The 24,080-nt window shown below is 42.1% G+C and overlaps 1 protein-coding gene across 1 annotated transcript in view; it reads right to left on the bottom strand.

The window, feature by feature from the left end:
* MAST2 (microtubule associated serine/threonine kinase 2) overlaps positions 1-24,080 on the bottom strand; it is a 190,905-nt gene that overhangs the window by 4,937 nt on the left and 161,888 nt on the right. The window contains exons 14-28 of the mRNA XM_027893597.1: positions 22,991-23,052; positions 22,151-22,236; positions 19,969-20,177; positions 18,656-18,794; positions 18,101-18,233; positions 16,555-16,720; positions 15,363-15,464; positions 13,615-13,737; positions 11,266-11,375; positions 8,712-8,866; positions 7,373-7,677; positions 4,536-4,751; positions 2,494-2,720; positions 891-1,013; positions 30-166 (exon numbers count right to left, since the gene is read on the bottom strand). Of these exons, the coding sequence (XP_027749398.1) occupies positions 30-166; positions 891-1,013; positions 2,494-2,720; positions 4,536-4,751; positions 7,373-7,677; positions 8,712-8,866; positions 11,266-11,375; positions 13,615-13,737; positions 15,363-15,464; positions 16,555-16,720; positions 18,101-18,233; positions 18,656-18,794; positions 19,969-20,177; positions 22,151-22,236; positions 22,991-23,052 (2,293 nt within the window). The remainder of the gene's footprint in view (positions 1-29; positions 167-890; positions 1,014-2,493; positions 2,721-4,535; positions 4,752-7,372; positions 7,678-8,711; positions 8,867-11,265; positions 11,376-13,614; positions 13,738-15,362; positions 15,465-16,554; positions 16,721-18,100; positions 18,234-18,655; positions 18,795-19,968; positions 20,178-22,150; positions 22,237-22,990; positions 23,053-24,080) is intronic.

Below are 24,080 nucleotides of genomic sequence, written 5' to 3'. Positions count from 1 at the left end.
CATTTTGACAGAGAAACATCAAAACGAACCTTTCCTGACCATCCTTTGTTTTGCTCTTCTTGTTCCTACGAGCCATCTTGGATTTGTAGCTGGCTTTTCGAGCTGGACCAACTTTGATGGACGTGTTTTCAAATGGTGTGGTGGAGATGGACACTTTATTTCCACTCTGTCAGACACAAGACACAGAGGCATTGCTTAAAACGTGGTTATTTGAAGCAGATCTGCAGGCTAAGCAGGTAGGCTGCTAGTTCAGTGCTGCCTGCCATTTTGTAACCCTTTGTCAAACTCCATTTTTCCCCTCAGCATTTCTACCTATCATTTATTAAGGAATTGCTGAGAGAGAGCCCTCGTTAGTCAGGCTTTCACAAATGATTAGCTCAGACCCCAGCTGGTAGGTAAAGCTTCCCAGGGCAGACAGAACACAGCATCTGACCTCTCCCATTGAGATCCCAAATGACTCAATTTAATACTTGTAATACTTGGAAACTTGAACAAAGTGATATTCTGTCACCAATCCTATTCCCAGTGCTCTGACTGATGGCAGATGTGAGCATATCAGGCATCTATCATGATGAATCTGCAACACAGATCATGGCTTGTCTCGCTCATCTTAAAAAAATAATAATCCTGATTGCTCCTCTATTTGCAATCCCAAAGTCTTCTGTCTCTTGGAATAGTCCAGAACTTTGGGGATTTTTTTCTGTAAACAGCTTCTGCTCAGAGGAGGTATCAAACACAAGTCATTTACGTGGATAATTTTAAGACCAACCATTACAAATCTGCTCTTAAATACCACCAGGTGCTGTGTACATACTTGTTATTTCAGACAATGCCAATTACTTACCTATGGCTCACATTTTCCAAAATGTGACAGTGCTGAGTTCCCTTACCTTCAGAATCAGCTCCACCACCTCCGTGTGCACCAGCCCATGGACCGGCTCCCCGTTGACGTGGGTTATCAGATCCCCTTCCCGCAGTCCCGCTTCGTTCGCCGGGCCACCTTCCTCCACGTGCTGGCAACGACAAGGGCATGACTGATTTGAGAAGGGGAACGAGCAGGATTGCTGGCCCAGATCAGACTCAAAGCCCATCCATCCGTCTCACCTCCTGCTGCAGCCAGTGCCAGCTGCTTCAAGGAAATGTGAGAGAAACCACCGACTGGCACAGCCAAGCACAAAACCCTGTGCTCTTCTTCCACTCCTCCCCCAGCATCCTGCCAAGCCTTCCCCTGATCCAAGGCAGCCTGGATGGTTAAGCTGATCAAGAGACCAGCTCTTCCCAAAGCAGAAGGCCTAACACACTTTCAGAAGTTTTTAGCACTTACAAATGTTAACTAGATACTCTAGATTTACAGACAAACATTCAGTCTTTTTCAATTTCTTTGCCATCCCAAATCCAGCATCCTTCCATGTACATGCTGGAACCCAAGGTGCCTATACTGCATCTCATCCCATTTTCCACTTCCCATCCTTTATTAACCTATCCAAACACCACATCTTTTCCCCTGTGAACACACTGCCTTTCCCCTGTCGCTGATCAGAGAGGTAAACCTCCTTCACCATGAGGGAGACAGATGCACTGCAGAATGCAGCAACTCTCCCTCTACCCAGAAAGGACTCCAAATGAGTATCTTGGTAAACTCACCATTTTTCAAGGAAAGCAAGAGAGGGGCAAGGGAAAAAATGCAGCCTCGGGTTATTTCTCTAGGTAAGAATGAGTGTTAAAAAATGACCAAAGCATATGAAGTCCAAATTGTCTGATGAATACAGAAATACAAGGAACAGAATGGACCACTTTTACCCCTTACTGCATTCTCCCTAACCACACAATCCTAACAACACTGCTTCGGGGAATGGATCATTCCGAGAAGTCATCTACCTCAACAAAAAAGGAACACAGAGATCAAGTGCCACAAGTAATGGGAGGGAAGCGATACAGTCATGGAAACCAGACCTTTTAGCACAGCTCACAGCTAAGCCAAGAGCTGAATCCCATGGCAATCAGCACGGCAGCAGCGATGCTTTAAGGCTTGTAATCAATTCCAAGCGACTGTTTGGAAAACCCCAGCAGACTGAAGCGATCAGAAGCAGGTTATAATCGCCAGCACGAGCCTGAATAAATTAGGCACAATGGGCCCTCATGCAACAGCCCCCAGCAAAGAGAAAGAGGTATGCACACAGAAACATGCTTTAAAGTATGTGCTGCAGGTGAAAAAAGGTGGATTCATGTAACCAGGGAAAAAAAAAGAAGGACAGAAAGGTTGCCGTGGTTCTGTGATGGGCTTGAAAACTCCTACAGGAAAACCCAAAATGCTGTTAGTTAGTTAGATAGTTATAAAGGGGTTTTTCCCCACCCCAAAAAGACAACTTTGGGTCTGAATAAGGAGAGAGAAAACAGGGTGGCAAAACACAACTTACAAAGCTAAATCCCACAACCCTGGCTAGACGCATTTCTGGCCCCAAGGGTACTCTTTTTAGCAAAGCAGAGACATACCCAGACCATGTGATGCACAGTGTAGATATCACTGTCACCCATATAGACGCGAATGGCACGGAGAGTGAAACCGTATTTCTTTCCAGCCCGATGGATGATGATTGGTGGTTTCAGGTTTGCGATAGCAGGAGAAAAGTCGCGGCTGGGTGAGGAGTCCCTCGAAGATGGGTTGGAGGATAGAGAATGAGGTGACATTGGACTGGCCAATGGAGAACACGTGTGGTGATCTACAGTGATGACACAAAGGTGAGCAAAAATTAGGAAACCAGGCCTCCAAAAGAGAGAAAATTCTTGTTAGAGAACAGCTAAGAAAGGAACCATCTCTCCCGGTGCTCTTAAAGCTCATGGTTTCTTCACCAGAGCTGGGTTTGTCTGCAGCTTTGCCTAATTCGTGCTTCATGATACAAAAATGAGCAGAGCTTTCAAAAAGGCACATTTGGAGATGTATATTTAATACAGCAGCACTGCTCGTACAGGATTATGGTTGGGTCACAGTGTTTACTGCTTCTCTTTCCAGGATTTACAACCCACCATAAGCATTTGCCATGGGCACAATCCTGGAACACTCAGTTTCCAGGTTATGACATAATATCCTCCAACAAAAGATCAGACATCTCTATATCTCAGTGCAAGTTATATACTGGTGCTGAGATAAATCCAGAGCAGTTTGTATTAACACAAAAAAAATCAGTATGCAATCAGACAACAACTACTAGACAGTTTTGGTAGTGTTTTAAATTCACAGGGGTAAAAATACTTAACCCTAAAAAATTAGCAACTGCAGGGACTTTGCTACTGGAAAACAACATCACAAGTGTATTTTAGAGTGAGTTTCCCAAACAAACAGCTGTGGGCTGAACTATCAGATAAACTATCAGACTCTGCTTGCTAGTGGAACAACATCCACATTTTAAAATATGAAGCAAATAAAAAACTCCCATTTTAAAGTGAAGCTGGTCAACATCAGTAAAATAAACCCAAAGAGCAGGAATATTAAATGCAGCTGTAGAAGGTAATCTCTAATCCATTAAGAAACACCTGCTGAATCGCCCAGCACATATTTACCTGGCAGATGAGAGCAGCTCTGGAGGAACCTTTGCTGGGTGATTAAATACACATTTTAGAGATTTTCACGAGGGAGTTTGCAGTTTGAAAAGCAACCGATGCCTAAACCACAAGAAATGTGATGTGCATCACCACGAGGGTGCCAAGAGCAGGTGCATCCCTGCCTCCAGCTCTCTGGCTGAGGGAGGCATGTGGGCATCGCTCTGCCAGCAGGTTCTGCTGAGTTGGCCCAGACACATTCCCTGTTCCCATATAGGCAGGAACAGGTACAGCCCTGGAAATACAGCATGGTTCTATCCTCTGGGAAGAGGGGACAAAGCCCCTGTGGGGAGAGCCTCCTCTTGCTGAACCAGTCTGTCGTAGCTCAGTATGACTGAGCTGTTCTCTAGGAGTTACCACCTGGCTTTGGGAATTGTAAAGGTTTGGCTCTGCTTGTAGACAGAGCCAGGCCAACAACGTAAGTGGTTCAGCTTTGACTGACTTAGTGAGTTACTTACACTATTCAATTCTTGAACACTCAACCTCAACCAAGCTATCTGGAGTTTCTGAACCCTCCCGGTGCACGCACCAGAAATGCACCAAACACATTTTGCTCCCAAACAGCACTATAGTTTGCATGTGACTCTTCCCCCCCAACCCTGGCCAAAAAATAGTACCTTGAGAGTTAAAATCATTCTGTGGCTCTACACCTCCTTGCTGCACCATGGTCTAGAGACCAGCTAGGAGCCAATTTAAACAAAACCAGGGAAGGAACAGGGCCCAGCTGCCATTTGCAGAAGCTGCAGTCAGACCACACACGCACCGCTCCTGTCTGTGGCACAGCAGTGTTCATCAACCTGCGAGCAGTAAAAGTTACATCTCTCCCCTCCTGCCAGGCAAGGCATTATTCCAGGAGAGCGAAGGGGGAGGATCTGTTTGCAGACCTTTTGTTTAGCGCTTGCAGATTCTGACAATGCCTCACTCGAGGCATTTCTTACCTGAGGGAATCAGGAGAGACAAGGCAGTAGCGGATGCTGATTTAATCACTTTATTGACAGGTCTCGAGGTACGTTTCTCCCCTGATTCCCCAGAGAGCAACCTGTGTCGTGCCCGCCGCACTGCCAAATCGCTGATGGCTTTTGGAGTGGTAAAGTCTGGGCCTTCATTGCTATTACTGCGAGCTCGTGGATCAGAGAAATCTGCAGTGCTCCCAGCTACAGTTTAAATTAAAACAGATTAGAACCACAGGGAATTCCTAACAGTCTATTCCCCTACAGGCAAAATACATTAAATCAAAGTCATGTTTACATGAAGTCCAAGAGTAAATTTTCCTAAGAAGAAACCCCAGGGCTTGAATTTTTATTTACAGAAATGGTGTTATTCCGAATACAGAAAATTAGCGGCTCCTATTCTGTGGAAAAGCTCGCTAATGAAATCACATTGCTCAGTGGCAGTTCCATGAATCCTAAAGCTGCGGTGCAGTTCTGCACGCCACTTCAATGGGATCGTTCACAGATGAAAACAGGTTTATGGAAAGTGCTCCATTTTTACAACCAGCAAGAACTGTCAATCTTTAAGTTAAAACTGCCTGTAATATAAGAGCCGGGTTCTCCTGGAGTTGCACATAAAAAAAAAAATCCACTCTAAAAGAATACTAAGGTACTAAAGTCAGGGAGAGTAAAAATGTGGATTGCAAAGACAATCTTAATTTGCCCCCTTCTGAGCACCGTTGCAGTTTAGTCTTGAATTACTTAACTGCTATAATTATACAGAAAATGCAAAGTAATCTTGAAGATCAGACCAGGCATGTAACAACAGCAGATACAGAGGGCTGGGGTGCTGTGCTCAAGTCCAGTGCCTCAGTTCCCCATGTGATACCTTAAAGGGGCACTATGAAAATACAGTAATTAGAATTTACAAGGTGCTTAGAAATGAAAGTGGTGAGCATCACAGCAAGTCCACGAGGGAAATTAATCATTCTGTCTTCAAAGGCAAATTTTAAGCTGCGTGCAATAAATAAAGCCTAAGGGCCACATCTTGAACAATGAGGACAGAACAAAACATTGATCATCGTTATTTAAGTGGGCACCACTGCCTCTGCATACTAAGTAAAGCAGGAAGTACCATGAAAATAAAAATTCAAAGCAGCATTTCCAGGGACCTCAGTACCAGATGCCTGTTCAACATTTAACAACCACAGAGTTTCAAATCAGGCTCCCGGACAATGAAGAACCCGGATTCGGAGGCTGCGTGTGAAAAGGTGCCAGGTACATTAGAGGAGTACTCCGAGACAGCAACAGGAATCAAACTCCTTTCAAGCCTCTGACTTTGGGGACACCAAAGCAATGGTATCCCTGAATCCCACGCACTAGATTAAAGACTGCTCTGATGTATTGGGCTCAGGGGAGCAGGACGCCCAGGGGAGCTTCACTTTTGCCTGCTTCCACTTGAAGATACTCAAATTACCAATGGAAGCGTTCTTACCCTTTTTAATAGCATGTTTCTAGGCTCTTAGCGTGAAATTAGGAACCTAAGGTTCCACTTCTGACACCTAAGTATGAGGTAGCTTACTCCTTCCACTCCTGCACATTTTCCCATTGGCTTAGTGGAGAACATGACGGCAGCACTAAGCCTCTTTTGGGAGAATGGGTCATAGAGGGGAATGAGACAATTCAGGATTTCACAGACTGGACTGCAGAAGAGCAATAATGAGATGTGGGGATCTTTGGCTTTACTCTGGAACAAATTTCCTCCAGGGATTTCCACCTTCTGCTGTCAATCCACCGCCACACCTGCCCAGTGCCCTCCACCTTGTCCATTCTTGCTGCCGCTCAGCATCCCTTTCCTCTCCATTCCCAATGCATCCACAATTGCTTTGCCTGCTTGCTCCTACTTTCTCCCAGCAACTTATTTTCTTACCTAGTTATTCCTTGTTATTCAACATTACAATCTAGGCCTTTCTCTAAATGTGCTTTCTTTCTCAAATATTATCTCGCCAACCTTTTATTCATTTTCCCCGCTCTCTTCCATTAGTCCAAACTTCCCTTTTTTTCCCTCCTTACTACTTCTCAGCAGTTTCCAGTTCTGGCCTCCTCTGTTGACAGGAACAGGCAACTTCATTCCCTGCCTTTCCTGTGCCCTGAAAGGGACAGCAGCTGGGGACACTCCAGCAATCCAGTCCTGCACTGCCACAGGCCAGGGCACCATCACAGGGAAGGTCCAGCTCAGCCCACTGCTGAAGAACAGTCCTAGATCACTAAAAATTGCTGAGAAGTCAAACACTGACTTCTAAGATTCACTCTACTAAATTTAGGCTGAAATTTTCTAAGCCTCCAACTGACTACATTTTGGCATATTTGGCTGTGACAGCAAGTAGCAAGTCCCTGACACAAGCCCCACTTCCCCAGCATATTTTAAGTCTCTACTCTAAACTCTTGGGACGAATAAAACCACATGACACAGGGATCTGTTGGTATGGCTGACACCCCATGTTCTGCAGCTCCAACTCAGCAGTGATCTGTTCTGACTAATGCCTCAATTAATGCTGCCTCAGGTAGGCACCCAGTGGCTGTAAGTAGGCACAGATCATATGGGTCTCGAGCACGAGGAGACCTAAATCGATTTGAAGTGACAGGACTGAAATCTAAGACGTAATTTTGGAGAGATGAAACCGCCGCTGTTATTTCAAAGGCAAGCACATCCACAGAACTACACTAAAATAACCACTTCAGCATGAGACAGCCCCATCACCCGGCATCCAGATCCAGTTTTACCGAGTTAACCTCTGCAAGCTGACACGGCCCTATTGGGCGCCACCATCACACGGGGCACGTACCTGTCAGCGTTGAGGCGCTGCTGACGGCCGTGGAGGGGGTGGTGGGTCCGGCATCACCTTCCAGCTGCAGCTCGTGCTCCACAGGCTGCTCCGGAATGGGCACCGGCAGCCCCTCCCGCGACTGCACCGTGGACAGGAGCATCCCCTCGGACTGGGGCCTCTTGAGGGCGGTCCCCTCGTCCTCGGCAGAGATGGCAAAGCGGGGCATGTCGAGGAGCCCCGAGCATCGCCGGCGGACCGTCAGGGGTGGGCTGGAGTCGCTCTCCGTGTGCGAGGACTCAGACATGGACAAGCGCTTACGCAAGCTAAGAGAGGAACCGAGACAGGGCCCCCCAGTTAAACCAGGGGGATAACGAACCTTCACGCATCTACAGCCAGCTAAAGATGAAGTTGGGTAACCAAGCTGCATCACTGGGACTTTTAAAACAACAAAAGCTTGGGGCACCACTTGAGTTTAGGTTTCCAATATAATTCCGTTGTTAAGCTTCTAAGAAAGGAAGGAATAAAACCGAAGGAAAATACAGTACAATGAACACGATATTAAATATTATAAAAAATCACACTGCAAAATGCAAATCATCATCCACGTTCCTTTTGGAATCTGATGAATTTTTCTTTCAAAGCTGCTGTGAATTTGCAGCCAGGAAGGCCTGATGCAAGATGAAGTGCACCTTAGTTAAGAGTGTAATCTGTGAAATCTTTTTGTTTTAATGGAGTCACACAGACTAGGTCACTGCCACACTTTATGCTCTTTCTAATGCCAAACATCAGTGTAAAAGCTTTACACTTCAAAAGCAAAAAATTAAAGATATACCATTTTTAAGGTAAGTTTAACAATTATTTTAGTAATGCTAGAAACAAGGTCTGTATCCAAATTCTGGGTATTCATATATATTACTGACATTTTTTAATTAGAGCACAAGATTTTCAGGGCATATTCTGAACTTTTGAAACTTTGAACTTTCCTAATGGTTTCTCTGCTTTGTAACAAATGGTAAAGGTCTGGCAATACCAGACTTTGGGTTAAATTTAAGAAAAAAACTGATGCGGGTACCTCTCTGATGTAACAGGTCTTTCCACAAATGAAACCTGTACTTAAGGTTAGAATACCTTTAAATTCATTTAAAGTACTCGCTACGAATTCAGAAGACGTTAGTTCTGAACTAGATACATCTAAGGACTATATCACTCCCACACATTCATTTTTAGCTATTCATTCCAGGCCTTTCCTGTGGAAAAACAACACACTGACCTAACAATGGCCACAGAAAGTTTTGGCACAAGTTGGCCTCTCTTAGATGCTGTGAGAAACCAGAAGACTTAGTTCTCCAGAACTCACATTTCAGGAGACCCAATCACCCAGCTGCGGTCTCGGCTCTTCAGGCCACCAAGGCTGTCCAGCCTGTCGTCCTTTTCTTCGCTCAGGCTCCGCTTAGTTGGTGGTGGAGTCTTCCTCTCTTCGTGGATGGAGAGACGTTCCATGCTGCTGTAAACCTGCGTGCACGAAAAGATCCTTCTGTGCAGAGGAAACAAACCCACACAAGGCCTTTTCTGATCAAGGGGTAAAATCTCTTCTCAAATAGGAAGGTGCTCCCTGAAAGCAGGAACTGGGTAACGTTCTTGGACCAAGTAACACAGTGCAGACGTGACGTGCTCGAGGTGTGCCAGGGAGGAAAGGCAAAATGCAAGCCTCAGGAACGCTAAACATGCTTTTCTACAATAGCACCCAACACCTCTCCTCTGAAAAAAAAACAACAGAAATCCTAAAACTTTTGGAAATTACTTGATTTTTTTGTTTTGTTTTGTTTTAATGATTCTCAAATCTAAGAGGAACTGCTGCTGAAGACAGCTCCACAACTCTCAAGGGCTGGCATCTGGATCTTGAAGTCTTACAATACAAATTCACTCCAGTGATAGGCATCACGCTCATGACCCCATTTCATTATCATCAGTCTATCAGCATTGCCCCAAGCTTATTTCAGAACAAAAAAGTCCTGCCCTCCTCAAGGAATCTACTATAAGGCTGACAGCTTAATGAAAGTGCCTTTCTTGGTTTTACAGCCGTCTTTAAATAATTAAATGATTAAGCAAAAAAATCCATCCTTTTAAAACTACACTTGACTGTGGACCTAATTTACATAAGAAGAGATTAATGAAAATAATGTTATTAAAAATTCAGAGCATCAACAAGATAACTATTAATAAATCATATGGCTGAATTGTCAGACAAGAATTTCAAAATATAATGAGCCTTTTATGCCTCCCACATTACAAATGCTGTATAATTTTCCAGGTCTTAAAAAAAAAATTCATTAAAAGTGAACTTTTTCTCTTTGTGGCAAAACCACTGAACCCTAAAGAAAAGCTTCAGTCTAACAAATGAATAATACTCATGGCGAGAAAAGGCAGATGAAAGAAACCCCTACGTACTCATGAGAACTTTTTCAAAACACCAGCTAATCCTCAGGTCCAATTTTAAACATACTTTTGATGATGCAAATCAGGAGCAACTCCATAAAATTAAGAGTAACTGTTATTTAAACCACTGTAGCCTGGTTGAGGACAAAGAACAAACTGGTCCTTAAAAACTTACTTCAGTAGTGGAAAACTGGAGGAACTGCCATGAAAAAATGAAATATCTTTCAGAGCTCCTAAGCAAAATTCCTACTCCCATCTCATTAAGAGGGAAATATAATTCATAGAGCAGCCAGCTTTAAAACAGCATTTTTTCCTCCCTTCTCCCCCTCCCAAACATACAATATTTTATCCAAGCTAACAGCGGAGCTGTACTATTTTAAAATGTCTGTAATTCCAATTTTTTTATTTCAGAACACCTGAATGAGAGTGAGAGACCTGTGCAGCCCTGAATCCAGAACAAGTGACTGCAGGGGACCTCCTCAGGGCTTCCTCCCATTTCCCCACCTCAGAGCAGAACTCACTGTCTTCTAACACGCAACTGAGGTTTCTCCAACCTGTTCTTAAAAACCATCAGAGATGGAAACTCCACAAACTCCCCAGGCTCTTTATTACTGCTGAGTATTGGGAGTTTTTTATTACCATTTACCCTATACCTCCTTTGCCCCCACCATTTCATACCAGTTCTGGGTAGGACAGGAAGGCCAATGTACTCCTTTCCTTCCAGCAATTATGTATGGTTTGGTTTTATGTTTCGTAAGATCTCAGGTCGTTCTTGTTGCTTTCCTCTGGACTCCCTTTTACTGGTTCATGTTTATTTTCAAGAACATTGCCCAGAACGGGTCAGAATACCCCAGCTATGGCCTTCCTGCTGCTAAACCCAGCATGGAAATTGTCTTTTCTCTCAAAAATTTGGCACATGTAACTCATGATGCACTATATGCCCAGAACCTTCTCTTTGAAATTGTCACCCTGCCTTTTTTTCCTTAGGCTGTATTTGAGATAATGAACAAAGCAGAGATGTAAACTTTACCCTTGCTCTTACCCCCTTTGATTTTAGACCATTATTCCAAGTGTCAGAATCCATTTTCATCCCAGTACCATCTTGTCACCTCCTGGAAGACCCTTTCAGAATGACACCATTCAAAGCAAATAAGCTTTGGATACTCCCTGTGCCAGCATCCAAGTCATCAGTAAATCAAACTGTATCAGATGCAGAAGAGACCTCTGCAGTAGCCTGCCTATGGGTGAAACACTGGGAAACAGAAAATGTCATTCTCCAATTACTCTGGTACTCACCTTCTAATAGGCCCCAAACTACCACAGAATAAACAACGCACACAGATTTTTTTTGTTTCCTCAGGGAATACTACATGCCATGCAATCCAACATACTACCCACAGGATTAAGATCTACCCTACACAAAGCAGTGTTCCTCTCTAGATTTTTTTTCTTTCATCAGGTCAGCACGCTCCTACCTTGCTGAACCTCGGTGAGCACGAGGAGAACTGCCGAATTTCCACATGATCGTCATCATTCGTGTCCTCCTCTTCCTCTGAATCCAGGTGTTGGTACCGCTCTGAACGGGCTGGGAAGCAGACATGGCACGTTGCATCAGTGCAGGGAGTGTTGATAAGTCCCCCTCAAGCATTCCTACCGGTCTACTTAAAGAACCTGGTGTGTTCATACTCCACGCAGGGTATTTTCCTTTATACTGAAACATACCCAGCCAGTTTTGCTCATCCTGTGCAATTACCAGTGAGTATCTCCTTGGCACCGAATTTATCTTACACCATCAGTTGTATCACATTTTGAAAGCAGCTGATACTCAGAAGCTGTCTCATCCTGCAGACCCTTCATAGGAGGGATATTTCTTCCCTAAAGCAAATAATCATATGGAAGGACACATGGAAACAATTCACTGTGCCACTTTCCAATAAACAGCTTTTTGATTGTACAAAGTCTGTCCTGCATACATACTACTTAGATAAAAATAAAAATATTTACCCCCAAAAATATTTCCTCTTCTCCCTCCTACAACTAGAAAAAGGATTAGATTTTGTGAAAGAAAATGGGCAAGCGGCCAATATGCAAAGCTATTTTTAATGCAAAAATCTAAACTGCCTCCAAAGAGATTTTGTGCTCCGAGATTTGCAGCACTGGATTTCTAAGCCAGCCACACCGGATTTTGTAGGGTGGGCGTTAATAAGTTTGGCTACAGAAAGCTGATAGCTACACTGAGCCAAATATGAGGCACCATATCAGCCAGAAAGCTACTTTTATAAATTCTAAATTTTTTTTGCATTAGGGTTTATAACAGCAACGCCAATTCTTATCAGCGTCTTTGTGAGATATTTCCTGACGTGAGAATTCCAGCCTTTATAAAGGACTCGCATCAAAGTCACCCCAACAACCTGCTGAGCATTCCTGGGCACACAGGGGGTTTACCATCACGCCCTTTTTGACAGATCCAGTGATTTGCAGCCCTGAACACAACATGGTGCTTTTACCCACCAAGATCTGCTCGTGGTTGCTCTAATTGGCCTCCCCTCGGCTGGCCCGAACCAGAGTGACCAGAGCTCAAGTTTCCATGTCCAGGAAGTCCAGTTAGTGGTGGGAACACCACACCACCTTAGTTTCTACGTGTATGTCGTACCAGTACAACCTCAAGAGATGTAAAACCCACCTTTGTCCCCTCTGCACAGCTTGACTCAAATTGGTCTCTGCAGAAGCACACAGAGATGTCTCAATCTTTCTCTCTCTCCCATCCTACCTCTCCATCCAACCCCTAATCTAAAAGCCCCTTCCCCAGACTGGAAGAGCACTGTCTAAATGGGATCACTGCTCTTGCAGAGGGGCTGCAGGCAGGCTGCTCCCTCCTTCCCTTTCCCCTCAGCAAAGGGCAGGAGCTGAGCAAAAACATGTTTCATACAAACTCAACCAGTCTCATGGCCCAAGGATGGAAGAGATTCCATTGAAGTAGAGCAGAAATTTCCACAGCTCAGGGATCTGAAACAGCCCAGGATCATCCTGTTCTGCAGGTGGAGTAGGGGAAAGACCCCCTGACCAGTGACAAGTCCAAGCCCTTTCCACCTGCTCAGCTCCTCCAGTCAAATGAGGAAACCTCGGGAACAGAGGCTCTGGGAACAGAGAGATATCTCCATCCCTCCCACGACGCTCCTCCCTCCTCTCCCAAGAGCACTGACTCTGTCTGGTGCTTATCTTGAAATACCAGGAATCTTACACAGCACTGATACCATGGCAGTTCCCAGACATTAATACACACCAGACAGACACTTCACTTCATACCACATTAGAGTTAATAATACTAAAATTAAGTGATACACTTGCAGTGAAAATAATTTAAATTACTTTTAAACCTCTGAAGAATTTTCCCTACATACTTGTCTTCAAGGTTTAGGGTTTGTTTTGATTTTTTTTTTTTTTTGAAAAACATTTTTTGGCTGAAAATGGTCACTAGGGAAAGATCACATTGCTCAAAAACTCAAGGAATTTGGATTTACCAAATGCTTTGGAAGAAGTGTAATAAACCCAGCATGACAACGGCAGCACCTCTCCCCACAGGGCCATGGCTGGCAGGACTACAGGCACCAGTGAAAGGCCAACTGTCTTCAGCAGCAACGTTTTTTCATTTAAAATTAATTTTCCTTCAAAGAAACCTTACTTGGCATTCAAGAGAAACTTTTTAAAGCAATTTCCATCAATGGTCTTTATTCAATTTCTAACAATGACTTATCTCTAGCAATTTCAAAAATGAAATATGCACAAGAAATATGATGCCATTTAGGCTAAATCTTTAGTCTTACTGTCAAAATAGCTTGTGTCATCCTCAGATTCCAACTGTGGGATGAATTCAGCTTTCTGCCGAAGTAATCCATTCCAGTCCAAATCTTTAAAGAACCGATGCTGTTTCACTTCAAAGGCACTACCTGAAATAAGCACCTTTTATTGCAGAGTGTTTCTTTCAGCATTTGCATAACATGAAAAACAAACTTTAAAAATATCAAGAGCATAAGAGAATGTACTCGAGTACATTTAAGTCATGCATTTTCCAGGAATTCTGAGAAACAACTTATCCTTTTACCAAAGTGGTCATGCAGGATAAAAATCTGAACAAGATTTCCTCCTTCCCACCTCCTTTTGTTTAACAACAAAACATGACTAAACTGGGTGGAAGACAGCATCTGCTATTCTGTTCCACAGAAAGCTGCAAGACTTAGAATGATTAACATCTTAATTTAAAGTTTCCAAACTCTAAATATCATCTTCTTCGTAACTGAATAAAGAGAGAAAACTCTGAAAGGTACTTAGCATGTGAGTGACTCCACTGTTGTGAATAAACTCATTCATGTGCTTAGAACAAGGCAAGGGCTTACAAATCTTCCTGATTTAGTATCTTTTCTTATTAACCTCAGAAGCTTCGGTACCCAGAAGGAAAAAATAAAGACTGTCTACCAGTATATGCATTTTTTTTCCGAATGAAATTAATATTCATAAGAGATGTTACTGTCTTTTTTTAAAAAGAGAAGAAAGAGCGGAGGAAAAGAGATAAAAGGTTTGCTGAGTGCCAGTGGCACTACAACACACCAAGTGAAACAGCAGCCTCAGCATTACAGGTATACAAAAAAATCAAAGAAATCAGCCCATCAACTCATTTTATAAGGCAAGAAACTCTACATCTTTTCCATGACAGCAACATCTTTCAAGTACATGGATTTTAAGTAGAGAAGAACATGTGAAAACCATCTGATATCATTATTAATTCATGACCTATTCATCACCCTTGTGTGCACAAGTCTGCTGAATACATGTGCCTTATGGAATTTCATAGATATATGAACCACATATATATATATCTATGTATGAGGCTTTTATTCCTGAAGTGTAGCTTTAAATTGAAAATCTCAAATTAAATCAAACTAATCCAATCAGTGAAAGAGGAGCTGTGCTGTGAAGCCACAGTGTTGCGCAGATTATTTTAAAACAAGGGTGTAGCTAGAGATTATTTATAGTTATTTACTAGGAGGAAATGAGAAGTGTTGCCTTGTAAAACTTTACATCTGACATTAGAATACAGAAGGACTGACATACATATCTGGCTTAGCCAAAAAGTTTATCAGACTTCTGCTGTATGTTTGGAGAATTCTACTGTACAGGCCTCTAGGAATGGCAAAGTTTTCATTTATTTTATTATACCCAGGAATTCACATCCATGGTGGGGATTAAGTCCCTAGTCGAAGAGAATTTCAAAGAAATCTGATTATACAGTGTTCAAATGGAGACACAACCCTCAAGCCTATAATGGAACAGCACAAATCAGGGAAGTTATGTTGCCAAGCTGACAGTGCCCCTTTCTTGTTTCCCAAACAAGACAGCAATATCTGTCTGATTCACGGACATTTGACACTAATTCTCAGAGCTTCATCACACAAGCTTCATTGAATCCAGTGTCAAGTGTTTCCCAGCTCTAAATGAGCATTTTTCAATACTGGTGGGTGTGCACCACTGCTTCTCCTGCTTCTGGCCACTTTCCTATATGCACAAGGATCGTTACCTGTTCCCATTCTTTCCAGAGGATTTTGGCGGAGAAGCTTAGAAATGAGGTCCTGGGCATCTGGTGGCAGTGCATCATCACCTTCTGGCCAGGCAATTTCATCTGGGGACAAAAAGAGGCTTGACATTTTCTACCAGCTTCCTGACTAATTTGAATAACCATTCACATCCCTCTAATGCAAAGTGCAGTGTTCAAGACTGCCCCAGAAGCGTAAATACCTTGAATTCAGCAGCTTGCATACTTAATATAATTCAGGCATTGACATTTTCCAAAATGCATAAAATTTAGCATCAGTTAAAGCTGCTGTCAATCCAAGCAGTGCTTGTGGAGAAAAAAAAAGGCATTAAGGACTCTATTAATAAAGTATGAAATGGGACTTCCACGACAATCCATAAACAATGACAGTGACAATACTGTGGCTGTATCTCATGCACGCACATTCCACAGCTGTTATACTTGGAACAGAGAGAACAATTCACAGGTAATGATTTCATGCATCATATTTAGTTCTTCGCTGAAATTTGCTTTTTACGGAGGACATTTGCCAACTGTGTTAAAAATTTACTGTTTCAGAAAGCGTTCCCAATAGGAAATGTTTTCACTGGCATATTCACTGAGTGAACACGAAGCAACAGTCACAAAGCAAGCAGGAGACAGGTTTTAAAAGCCACAAGATGTGAAGGTAATAAGTACAACAGCCTCAATGTATTGCACTTAGAATTTCTTTTTATTTCATTTATACAAAATTACTAATTGACTGGTTTTTGGACCTACAGAAACAATAACCAAAATCAGACTGAATTAGACCAGCTGGTGGCTGCTCCTTTCATATTCTCCATCAAAGAATGGAGAATGGAGCATTAACTTAAATGGAGAATTAACTTAAAGTTAAAACACAGAACAGAAAAATCCCCAAATATTTTTCTTCAATCCCACAAGGATTTGTATGACTCCCACACCATGCACAATGACAGAACTATGTACCAAGATGCTAGGCAACTCAACAACATTCCACAGCTGAAATCAGATGGATGCTACTTTGACCCAGAAAGTTAGAAATACTAAAAATTAAACCCCATTATTTTATACCTACTCCTTCCTGACTAAACTGCGGACCCTCGATCTCTCCAAGGTTTTACTGCTCAGCACGCTTTGAAACCCCTTCAGAGCCAGAGCAGAAGTATGTACATACCACTGATCACTTGTCCAAACAGCTCTTCAGGTGTGTCCCCAAAGAAAGGAACGCAGCCCACCAGGAACTCATACAGGATAATTCCCATGGCCCACCAGTCCACGGGCTTCCCGTAGCCCTGGCGCAGGATCACTTCTGGTGCAATGTATTCTGGAGTCCCACAGACCTCAAGAGAAACACGCAAGAAAGTCATAAATTTACAAATTGCCAAAGTCACGTCAAAGCTTACTTCTGTGGTTTTGGGTTTTTTTTTCTTTCCCCCCCCTCAGAGCTTTACAAGGAAGTTATTAATGTTTTGCCACTAACCACTCTATGCTGTGAACTACTTCCATGGAGCCTTAAGAGCCTGTATTTGAAGGACACACTACCTGCCTGCACAGAAATAACACCTCATGAAATGAAATGAAATGTTCCTAGTGTGGACATGCCAGCTGAGTCGTTCTTTGGTGCATGTAAAGTAAAGCATATGGGAAAAATGCATATTCTGTGTGTTTAGGTCTGTCTGCTTGATGGATGTGTGCTGGCACAGCAACAGCTATCAGGAGCTGAGTTTTGACAAACCTCTCACATTTCTGTGCTAGCAGAATTTAGTTTCACAGATGCAGAATTAGCAGCACAGCATGATTACACACTTCAGCCTTAAACTTGGGAGGTACAGCTGGCATGGACAACAGCTAAGGAAATCACATTGGAAGATCTAAGTTGCCTCGAGCTTAGAAGCAGCAACAAGAATAACAAAACAATTACAAAAAAATACAACACTGCGAAGTGCAAGATCATGATCTAGTGACCAAAGAGAGTTCTGCTGGAAAAAGCACCCTTATTCAAAAGCAAAGGAGGACAATAACGCAGGATCATTATGAATTAACACTTGGCACAGCTTAAAAAGAAAAACTCAGCTCTGATCCCAGGTGTTTTCAGAAGAGTATTTTTTAATCCCATTATGCAAGGCACTGGCGAGCCTGCATCCAGAACAGTTTCTGTCAACTATGCCCAGGAAACATCAGCTCAAACTGAAAGAGGTACTTGGAAGAGCTCTTTATTCATCAAAGGAAAATCTGTCTTGTTAGCTGGAACAACTTAGCTGGTTAAGCCTAGCAAAATGAAGGCTAAGGAGAAAAATGACCCTTAGTAAATATTATGGGGATAAAAATCAATGTCTAAGCTACTAGACAAAATTACAAGAAACATACAGAAACTTGCCATGAACTTTTCAAGCACCAGAAGGGGGAGATCGTGGAACAACCTTCCAGCAAAATACATGTTACATCCCTAAACCAAATTCTGTTTACACCTGAACTGCTGTCTGGGCCACCCTTTCAATACCCTAAAGTAAAAGCTAAAATGCCTCACTCCAAAACAAGAAACTGAGGTAACAAACAATGACCATTTATGCACAAACGTGAGAATGGACTTAGATCTTTTCCTCCCATTCTACATCACACAGCACAGTGTGGAGGCAGAGGAGTGCTACAAACTCTGATTCCATCCCAAGACAGAATCCTGTATCTGATCCCACATCAATGGACAACATTTTTCAGCTTACCTGCTTGTCCAGGAATTCCCTGGTATCCTTCTCAATGTGTCCCTCATAAAGATTGGTTGTAAGACTCATTAACCCGATTTTGGACAGTCCAAAGTCTGTTAGTTTAATGTGACCCATGGAAGTTATCAGGAGACTAGAAGAAAGAGAAGTAAAATAATCCAACATTCAATTAATTGTTTCACAAAAGCAATTTAAAAAACCAGAAGAACATGAGATAGTGCTAAGATCTCAGTGTTACCTCCCCGTTAAACTCCTGGAAGAAACCTCCTATGCAACTGAATATCACAGAGCAGCCAAGGCAACTAGGAATGAGACCACCTTCTGCCAGAATTTCATCAGTGCAGCAACAGCTTTGAGATAATATCTGAAGACATTCTCCCCACCCTTTCTCAGTGCCTCTCTGGTTCTACATCAGTAGCAAGAGACTACATAAAATCTACATGTCAGATGCCATTGAAGATCTCTATGTCTTGAGCTCCATGTCCTGTTGCGTACAGAGAAAGCCCCTGAAGGATTAGCTCTGTCCCTCCACCTTCTGAGGGGCTGAAGACTTACTTATCAGGTTTTAGGTCACGGTGAACAATCCCATAGTTGTGTAGGTACTCCAGTGCCAGAACAGTCTCAGCAAAATACATCCTTGCCATATCAACAGGTAGGGCCCCAATGTTCTTGAGAAGCGTAGCACAGTCACCTCCTAGACAAAGAGTTGCACAGTGAAATGGCAGATATCAGGAATTAAAAACAGCTGTGGGTCTGCAAAACTAGATTAGATTAAGTTTTCTAAAAGGCTGTATCTTTCAACCCTCTTAGTATGAATTCTGAATCTCTCTACACTCCGTCTTGAACTTGAACCAAATACTAAAATCTTAGGAGAACTGAGATCCATGTATGTTGGGCTGGTTTGTCCAGGAATTGTACAGATGCCATTTGCAAACTGTCAGCAAGCCTTGAAGAAAGGGCAGCTCTTGACTGCTTGGCCTCTCTATAAAATCCTTTGCTTCCTAACACTGGGCTATCACTATCAATACAGCAAAATACAGTTACTGATACAGAAATACAGCGATATATTATGTGTGGTGTGTATATACATTATATATAGTAATGCAGCAATATTCAAATATAATATAGTAATATACTATTTCTGATATGCAAGCTTCTTAAAGGAGTAAGAACTCCTCTCTACAACTCTACAACTCCTAACTGGCTCTCCCAACACATGCAGAGGCAGCCATCCCTTTGGACACAGTGGTAGACATGGAAATAAGTCTGTGGACCCCTGATTCAGGCTCCTCAAGGAATATTGGCCACACATTTCATTCGACCTTCATCTCTACTTGCAAAGGAGAATTAAAATTTCCTATTCTCAATACATCTGGTTTCATTCCACTAATTTATCTGAAAGAGCACTGATACAATAACTATAAGCTTATTTCTCATAAACATTCAGCCAGGCGAGCGGGGCATAAGAAATTAATCCTATCCACCAGTGGAAAAATATTGCTTACAATAAGATACAGTGATAAAACAAAATCAAATTATATTCCAAGGGATAAGCAAAACAAACAAAAGAAAAACCCAACCCCAGCATAAAATAGCAGTTTATTTTTTAGAAGGCTGCTAAAGAACAAAGACTATGTTTCTTAAATGCCTTTTTCTAACTGCAATGCCAAGCAAACGTGTTATGGATCTCACCCTGCCATCCCCTAAGAGAGGATTTCTTTCCAGAGAGGACTGGAAAGTTCATGCTGACTTCTGACCTCAGCAGTTTCCTACATGTGGCTTTGTGTTTGCTCAGCTCCACTGTTGGATCAGTCACATCCATCCCCACCCGAGGTCCCTGGGCAGGTGTGGGGCAGTGACGGCCTCACCTTCCACGTACTCCATAACCATGCACAGGTGCCGCTTGGTCTCGAAGGAGCAGAACATGCTGACCACAAAGGGGTTCTCGGCAAACGTCAGGATATCCCTCTCCACAAAGGCCTGCTGGATCTGGTTTCTCAGGATGAGGTTCTGCTTGTTGATCTTCTTCATGGCGAAACGCTGGCGGGTGGTCTTGTGCCGCACCAAATACACCGCACTGGAAAACAGCACGCCAAGAGGAAAAGGCCCAGTTTCAGTTCAAGTAGGTTTGTTGTGCTTTTAGGTTTGGAGTTCTCTGCGGTTTTGTTGTTTCGTTGTTTTGGGGTTTTTTTTTTAAACAAGGATTGTAACTGTTTTGAATGGATCTTGGCATGGTTACCCATGACTCCATAAAATCCCATTTCAGTGGTAAGCTTCCCTAGAAGAAAAGGAACCCCGTGACGCTTCCTTCCCAAAGCTACTCTGCCTTCTTGAATAAAGCAACATTTTTGCTGATGTGCCTAACAAGGAGACATTTCAAACGCAAATGTCACAAACTTCCTTAAGCATCGTTGCAGAGAAACATGTATTTTTCAACACTACAGTCACCATTTCTCTTCAAAAAGTTGTCCAAAACGTATGGAATCAGCACGATTTCTTTCCAAGCTCCATAAAATTAATTTGATGCAGCACTGTCACTGGGGAATTCCTTCAGCAAAGTATCTCTTACATTTCTATCATTTGCAGATCATTAGATTCCTGCACATTAATAATACAGTTTGCAAATAAAATTTTCATCCAGTTTGCCTGCCTTATTGAATCAGTACTTGTTTCCTTTTCTCTGGAGTACATTACATTTAACATGGTATTGTGCCTCACCAGCAGCTGACTATAAGACACACCCAGGATAAAGACAAATGTGAGTAGCAGCTTCTCTCTCCCCTTTTTACAAAGTTACACAGGGCTTGTGCAGAAATATGACTGAAAAGATAAAATCTTCTTTGTCTAATAATATGGCTCTTCAACATGCTCTGTTGTGTCTTCACTGACCAAAAACATGCTTACACTTTTCTCCACATATAATTTTTAAAAAGTGAGTGGATGTTAACGAAGCACCCACTTCCACAAAGCACTCAAGCACATGCTCAGGTTTTGTTGTTACGACCTTCTGAGTATCACTGCTTTTCAGTAACAGCCTAATGACCTCTCTGGTAAGGATTTACGAACTGCAAAGAGCAAGGAACTGTCTTTTAAAATTCTGGATAGGTTTGTGTCAGCAGTTGAAGTTTTAACTGACTGAATTCATACTTGATTTTTCAACGGGCAATAAAATCTAATCACTTTTTTAAGGTCCCCAGTGTAATTCTAGCATTTCTTTTAGCATTTCAAGTGCTCACAAACAGCACATGTGTTTTACATACAATCTGAATACATGGAAGGATGGAAAAGCATAAACTACTTCTTCCTCAGTACTCTTGCTGTTTTAATCAATCATATCAATAATATTTGCAGGTATAGAATCTTTCCCTTACTCTTTAAGCCTTTAACAAAATACAAGGCACAGGACTAAACAAGACAGCATGAAAGGAGCTGCACGCTGCCTTGATAAGCAATAAACAAAATGCTGCAAAATAATTGTATTCGTCATGGAACTATTTTTTACCATTACTTAGGAAATCTCACAATAAACTAAAAGGCAATATTTTCCCTGGAGACAATGTTTAGGGAAAATGGTTTTTCCATCTCAAGCTAAGGTACTGAAGTGTCTATATTTTACCTACCTGTCATACAGAAATAGTGCAGAAATAGTTAATGGAAAACTAGGTTTGATGTCTCAGCTAGGACAGGCTTCAGAAAACTTGTGCCACAGAGGGACAGGAACACCACGCTCCGGAAGTTTTAATGGAGGGAAACTAATTTTTACAAAGGGCCCCTGAGCTGCAGATTGTGTCAGTTCAGCACAAGGCAAGGACTTGACAGCCAGGAACTACGCCCAGGTACAGGAGCTGTTGCCTAAGAAACCCCAGGAACCTGCAAGAAACGGCATCTCCCAGAAGATGTGACGAGTGTGGAACCTCTGTAAGACCCAAGGAAAATTAATTGACGCTTTGGACCCAACAAAACCCAGGCATTTGTCAAGCTTTGCTACAACCCTTTGCTGGGTAGGACAACGATAGTATTTTTTTCTGGTAGGAAGTCTAAAAGCCTTACCCATAAGCACCATTACTGATCAGTTTAATCGTTTCAAACTCTTCTTCAGATGGAGTTTTCTTTGACTGGACAGAGGCCCCACGGCTCTGGGGAAGGACAACAAGAAAATGGAAATCAGGAGCAAGAATGACTTCATTCTAGGTATTTTTTTTGTCCTTTTCTTTTTTAACACCATTAACTCAAACTCAATCCATTTCTAAACTTCTGGAGCCCTCAGCTTTAGGACAACTGTCTGTATCCTTAGGGTGCTTCCAGATTCCCTCCCCAGTTATTAGCACAAAAAGTCAGTGGGCTGTAAGATTCAGGCCTTTCCTAAATATTACATTTAAAAAAAACCCAAACAATAAAATTAACAACTAAGAAACCTAGAGAGTTACATAATTAAATTTTTCCACTGCTTTTTACTTAAGTCAACTCTGTTCCATACCCATCACATTTTACAAACACAGATATAAAGAATTCCTCTAGATGATTTTGATTTGTAAAATTTTTTTTAAAAATAAAATAAATAATAATAATAAAACAAACAAAAAAAACCCACAACAACAACAAACACAAAAACAAACAAACAAACAAAAAAAACCCAACAGACAAAACAACCCTCCCAAACTTGGTGATAATGCCTGTTAGCATCTTCTAAGTATTTCACCACCACTGTGTAAAGATTTCCACATTTTTAGGAGTGCATATTCTAGTTGTAATACGTGCTTTTAAATGTCAGCACTTTTTTTTTTTTTTAATTAAAATTACTCTGCATTATAATTAATTCTTTACTGTAGACTACTTCTTTTCATAGGAAAAAAAAAAGTGCTAGACAGAGTGAGTGTATTATTGCTTTACCTCGACTGAATCATCTGTCTCAGGAGTGTCTGGGCTGTCATAGCTATTCAGCTGGGCCATTTCTGAAAAGAAAGAGGAAAGATTACTCCTAATGATCTCAATCAAACACTATTCTCTTTGTTTATACAAGAAAAACAGGATTTTAGAGGTGCTTGTAGATGATGAAGGACATTCTTCCCCTCTCTAAAAAGTCACCCCAATTATACAGCGATAACCTTTAACATCTTGTACGCTGCAGGCAGTATTTTATATAAAAGACGAATATAATTAATTGCTCTTATTTCAGCCTGACGTATTCTAGATGGTTTCTATAATAAGTAAAAGCAACAAATGTGTGTTTGGGGAAACTGCTGCCTAGTTAATATTAAAACCTACTCCACACACATGTCTGTATATGGCCTGGTGGCACCTCTGTGCTCCAGAAATAAAGAGCATCACATTCCAAACTGCCTCCCTACATAGGACAGGTCTGATTCTGCAAAACGCTGAGCAGCAGCAAAGTGGGAGAAAGTCAGTGAGTTTAGGCTACTCAGCTGTTGTAGGAGATGTTGCAAACTTTGCAAACCCAAATCCTGCATTAACTACGAGTCTCTGAACAGACACCACTGACATTTCTGGGTGCCCTCCTTACAGAAAGGAAATGAGGCACCTTGACATCTCCACACAATTTCTAAAGGAAATTTGACTTTGGTAAGGGGAATTAGCAATGGAAAGGTTCTCTCCCCTGACAGGGATCAAAGGAAATTTCCCTTTAATGTCAGATTTCAACAAATGCTATTAAATTGCATTTAGCAATCTTTGGTAGAAATTTTCCCGAAGAGCTCTTCACTTGAAGTCAACCTGTCACTGTCATTCCAGTAAACACTGCAGAAGTTCAACTAGTCCTAGCCAGACTACTAATTTATGTTAAAATTATGCTCTCCTGAGATAGCAAAAAGTATGGTTAGATCGCTGAAATATTCCACAGTAACTTCCAGTCTCTGTCACACTTTCTATTGTTGCTGAACAAGCTGTGAATGCTCAGAAAACTTGTCATTTCAGCTAGAAAACTGCCAGGCAGAAATATTAACCCACTAATGCTAAAGTTAAG

This window comes from Empidonax traillii, unplaced genomic scaffold (genome assembly GCF_003031625.1).
Source record: "Empidonax traillii isolate 1590-97213 ecotype Southwest subspecies unplaced genomic scaffold, ASM303162v1 scaffold15:size5535645, whole genome shotgun sequence".
Taxonomy (NCBI): domain Eukaryota; kingdom Metazoa; phylum Chordata; class Aves; order Passeriformes; family Tyrannidae; genus Empidonax; species Empidonax traillii.
This window is presented reverse-complemented; position numbering and strand designations above follow the sequence as displayed.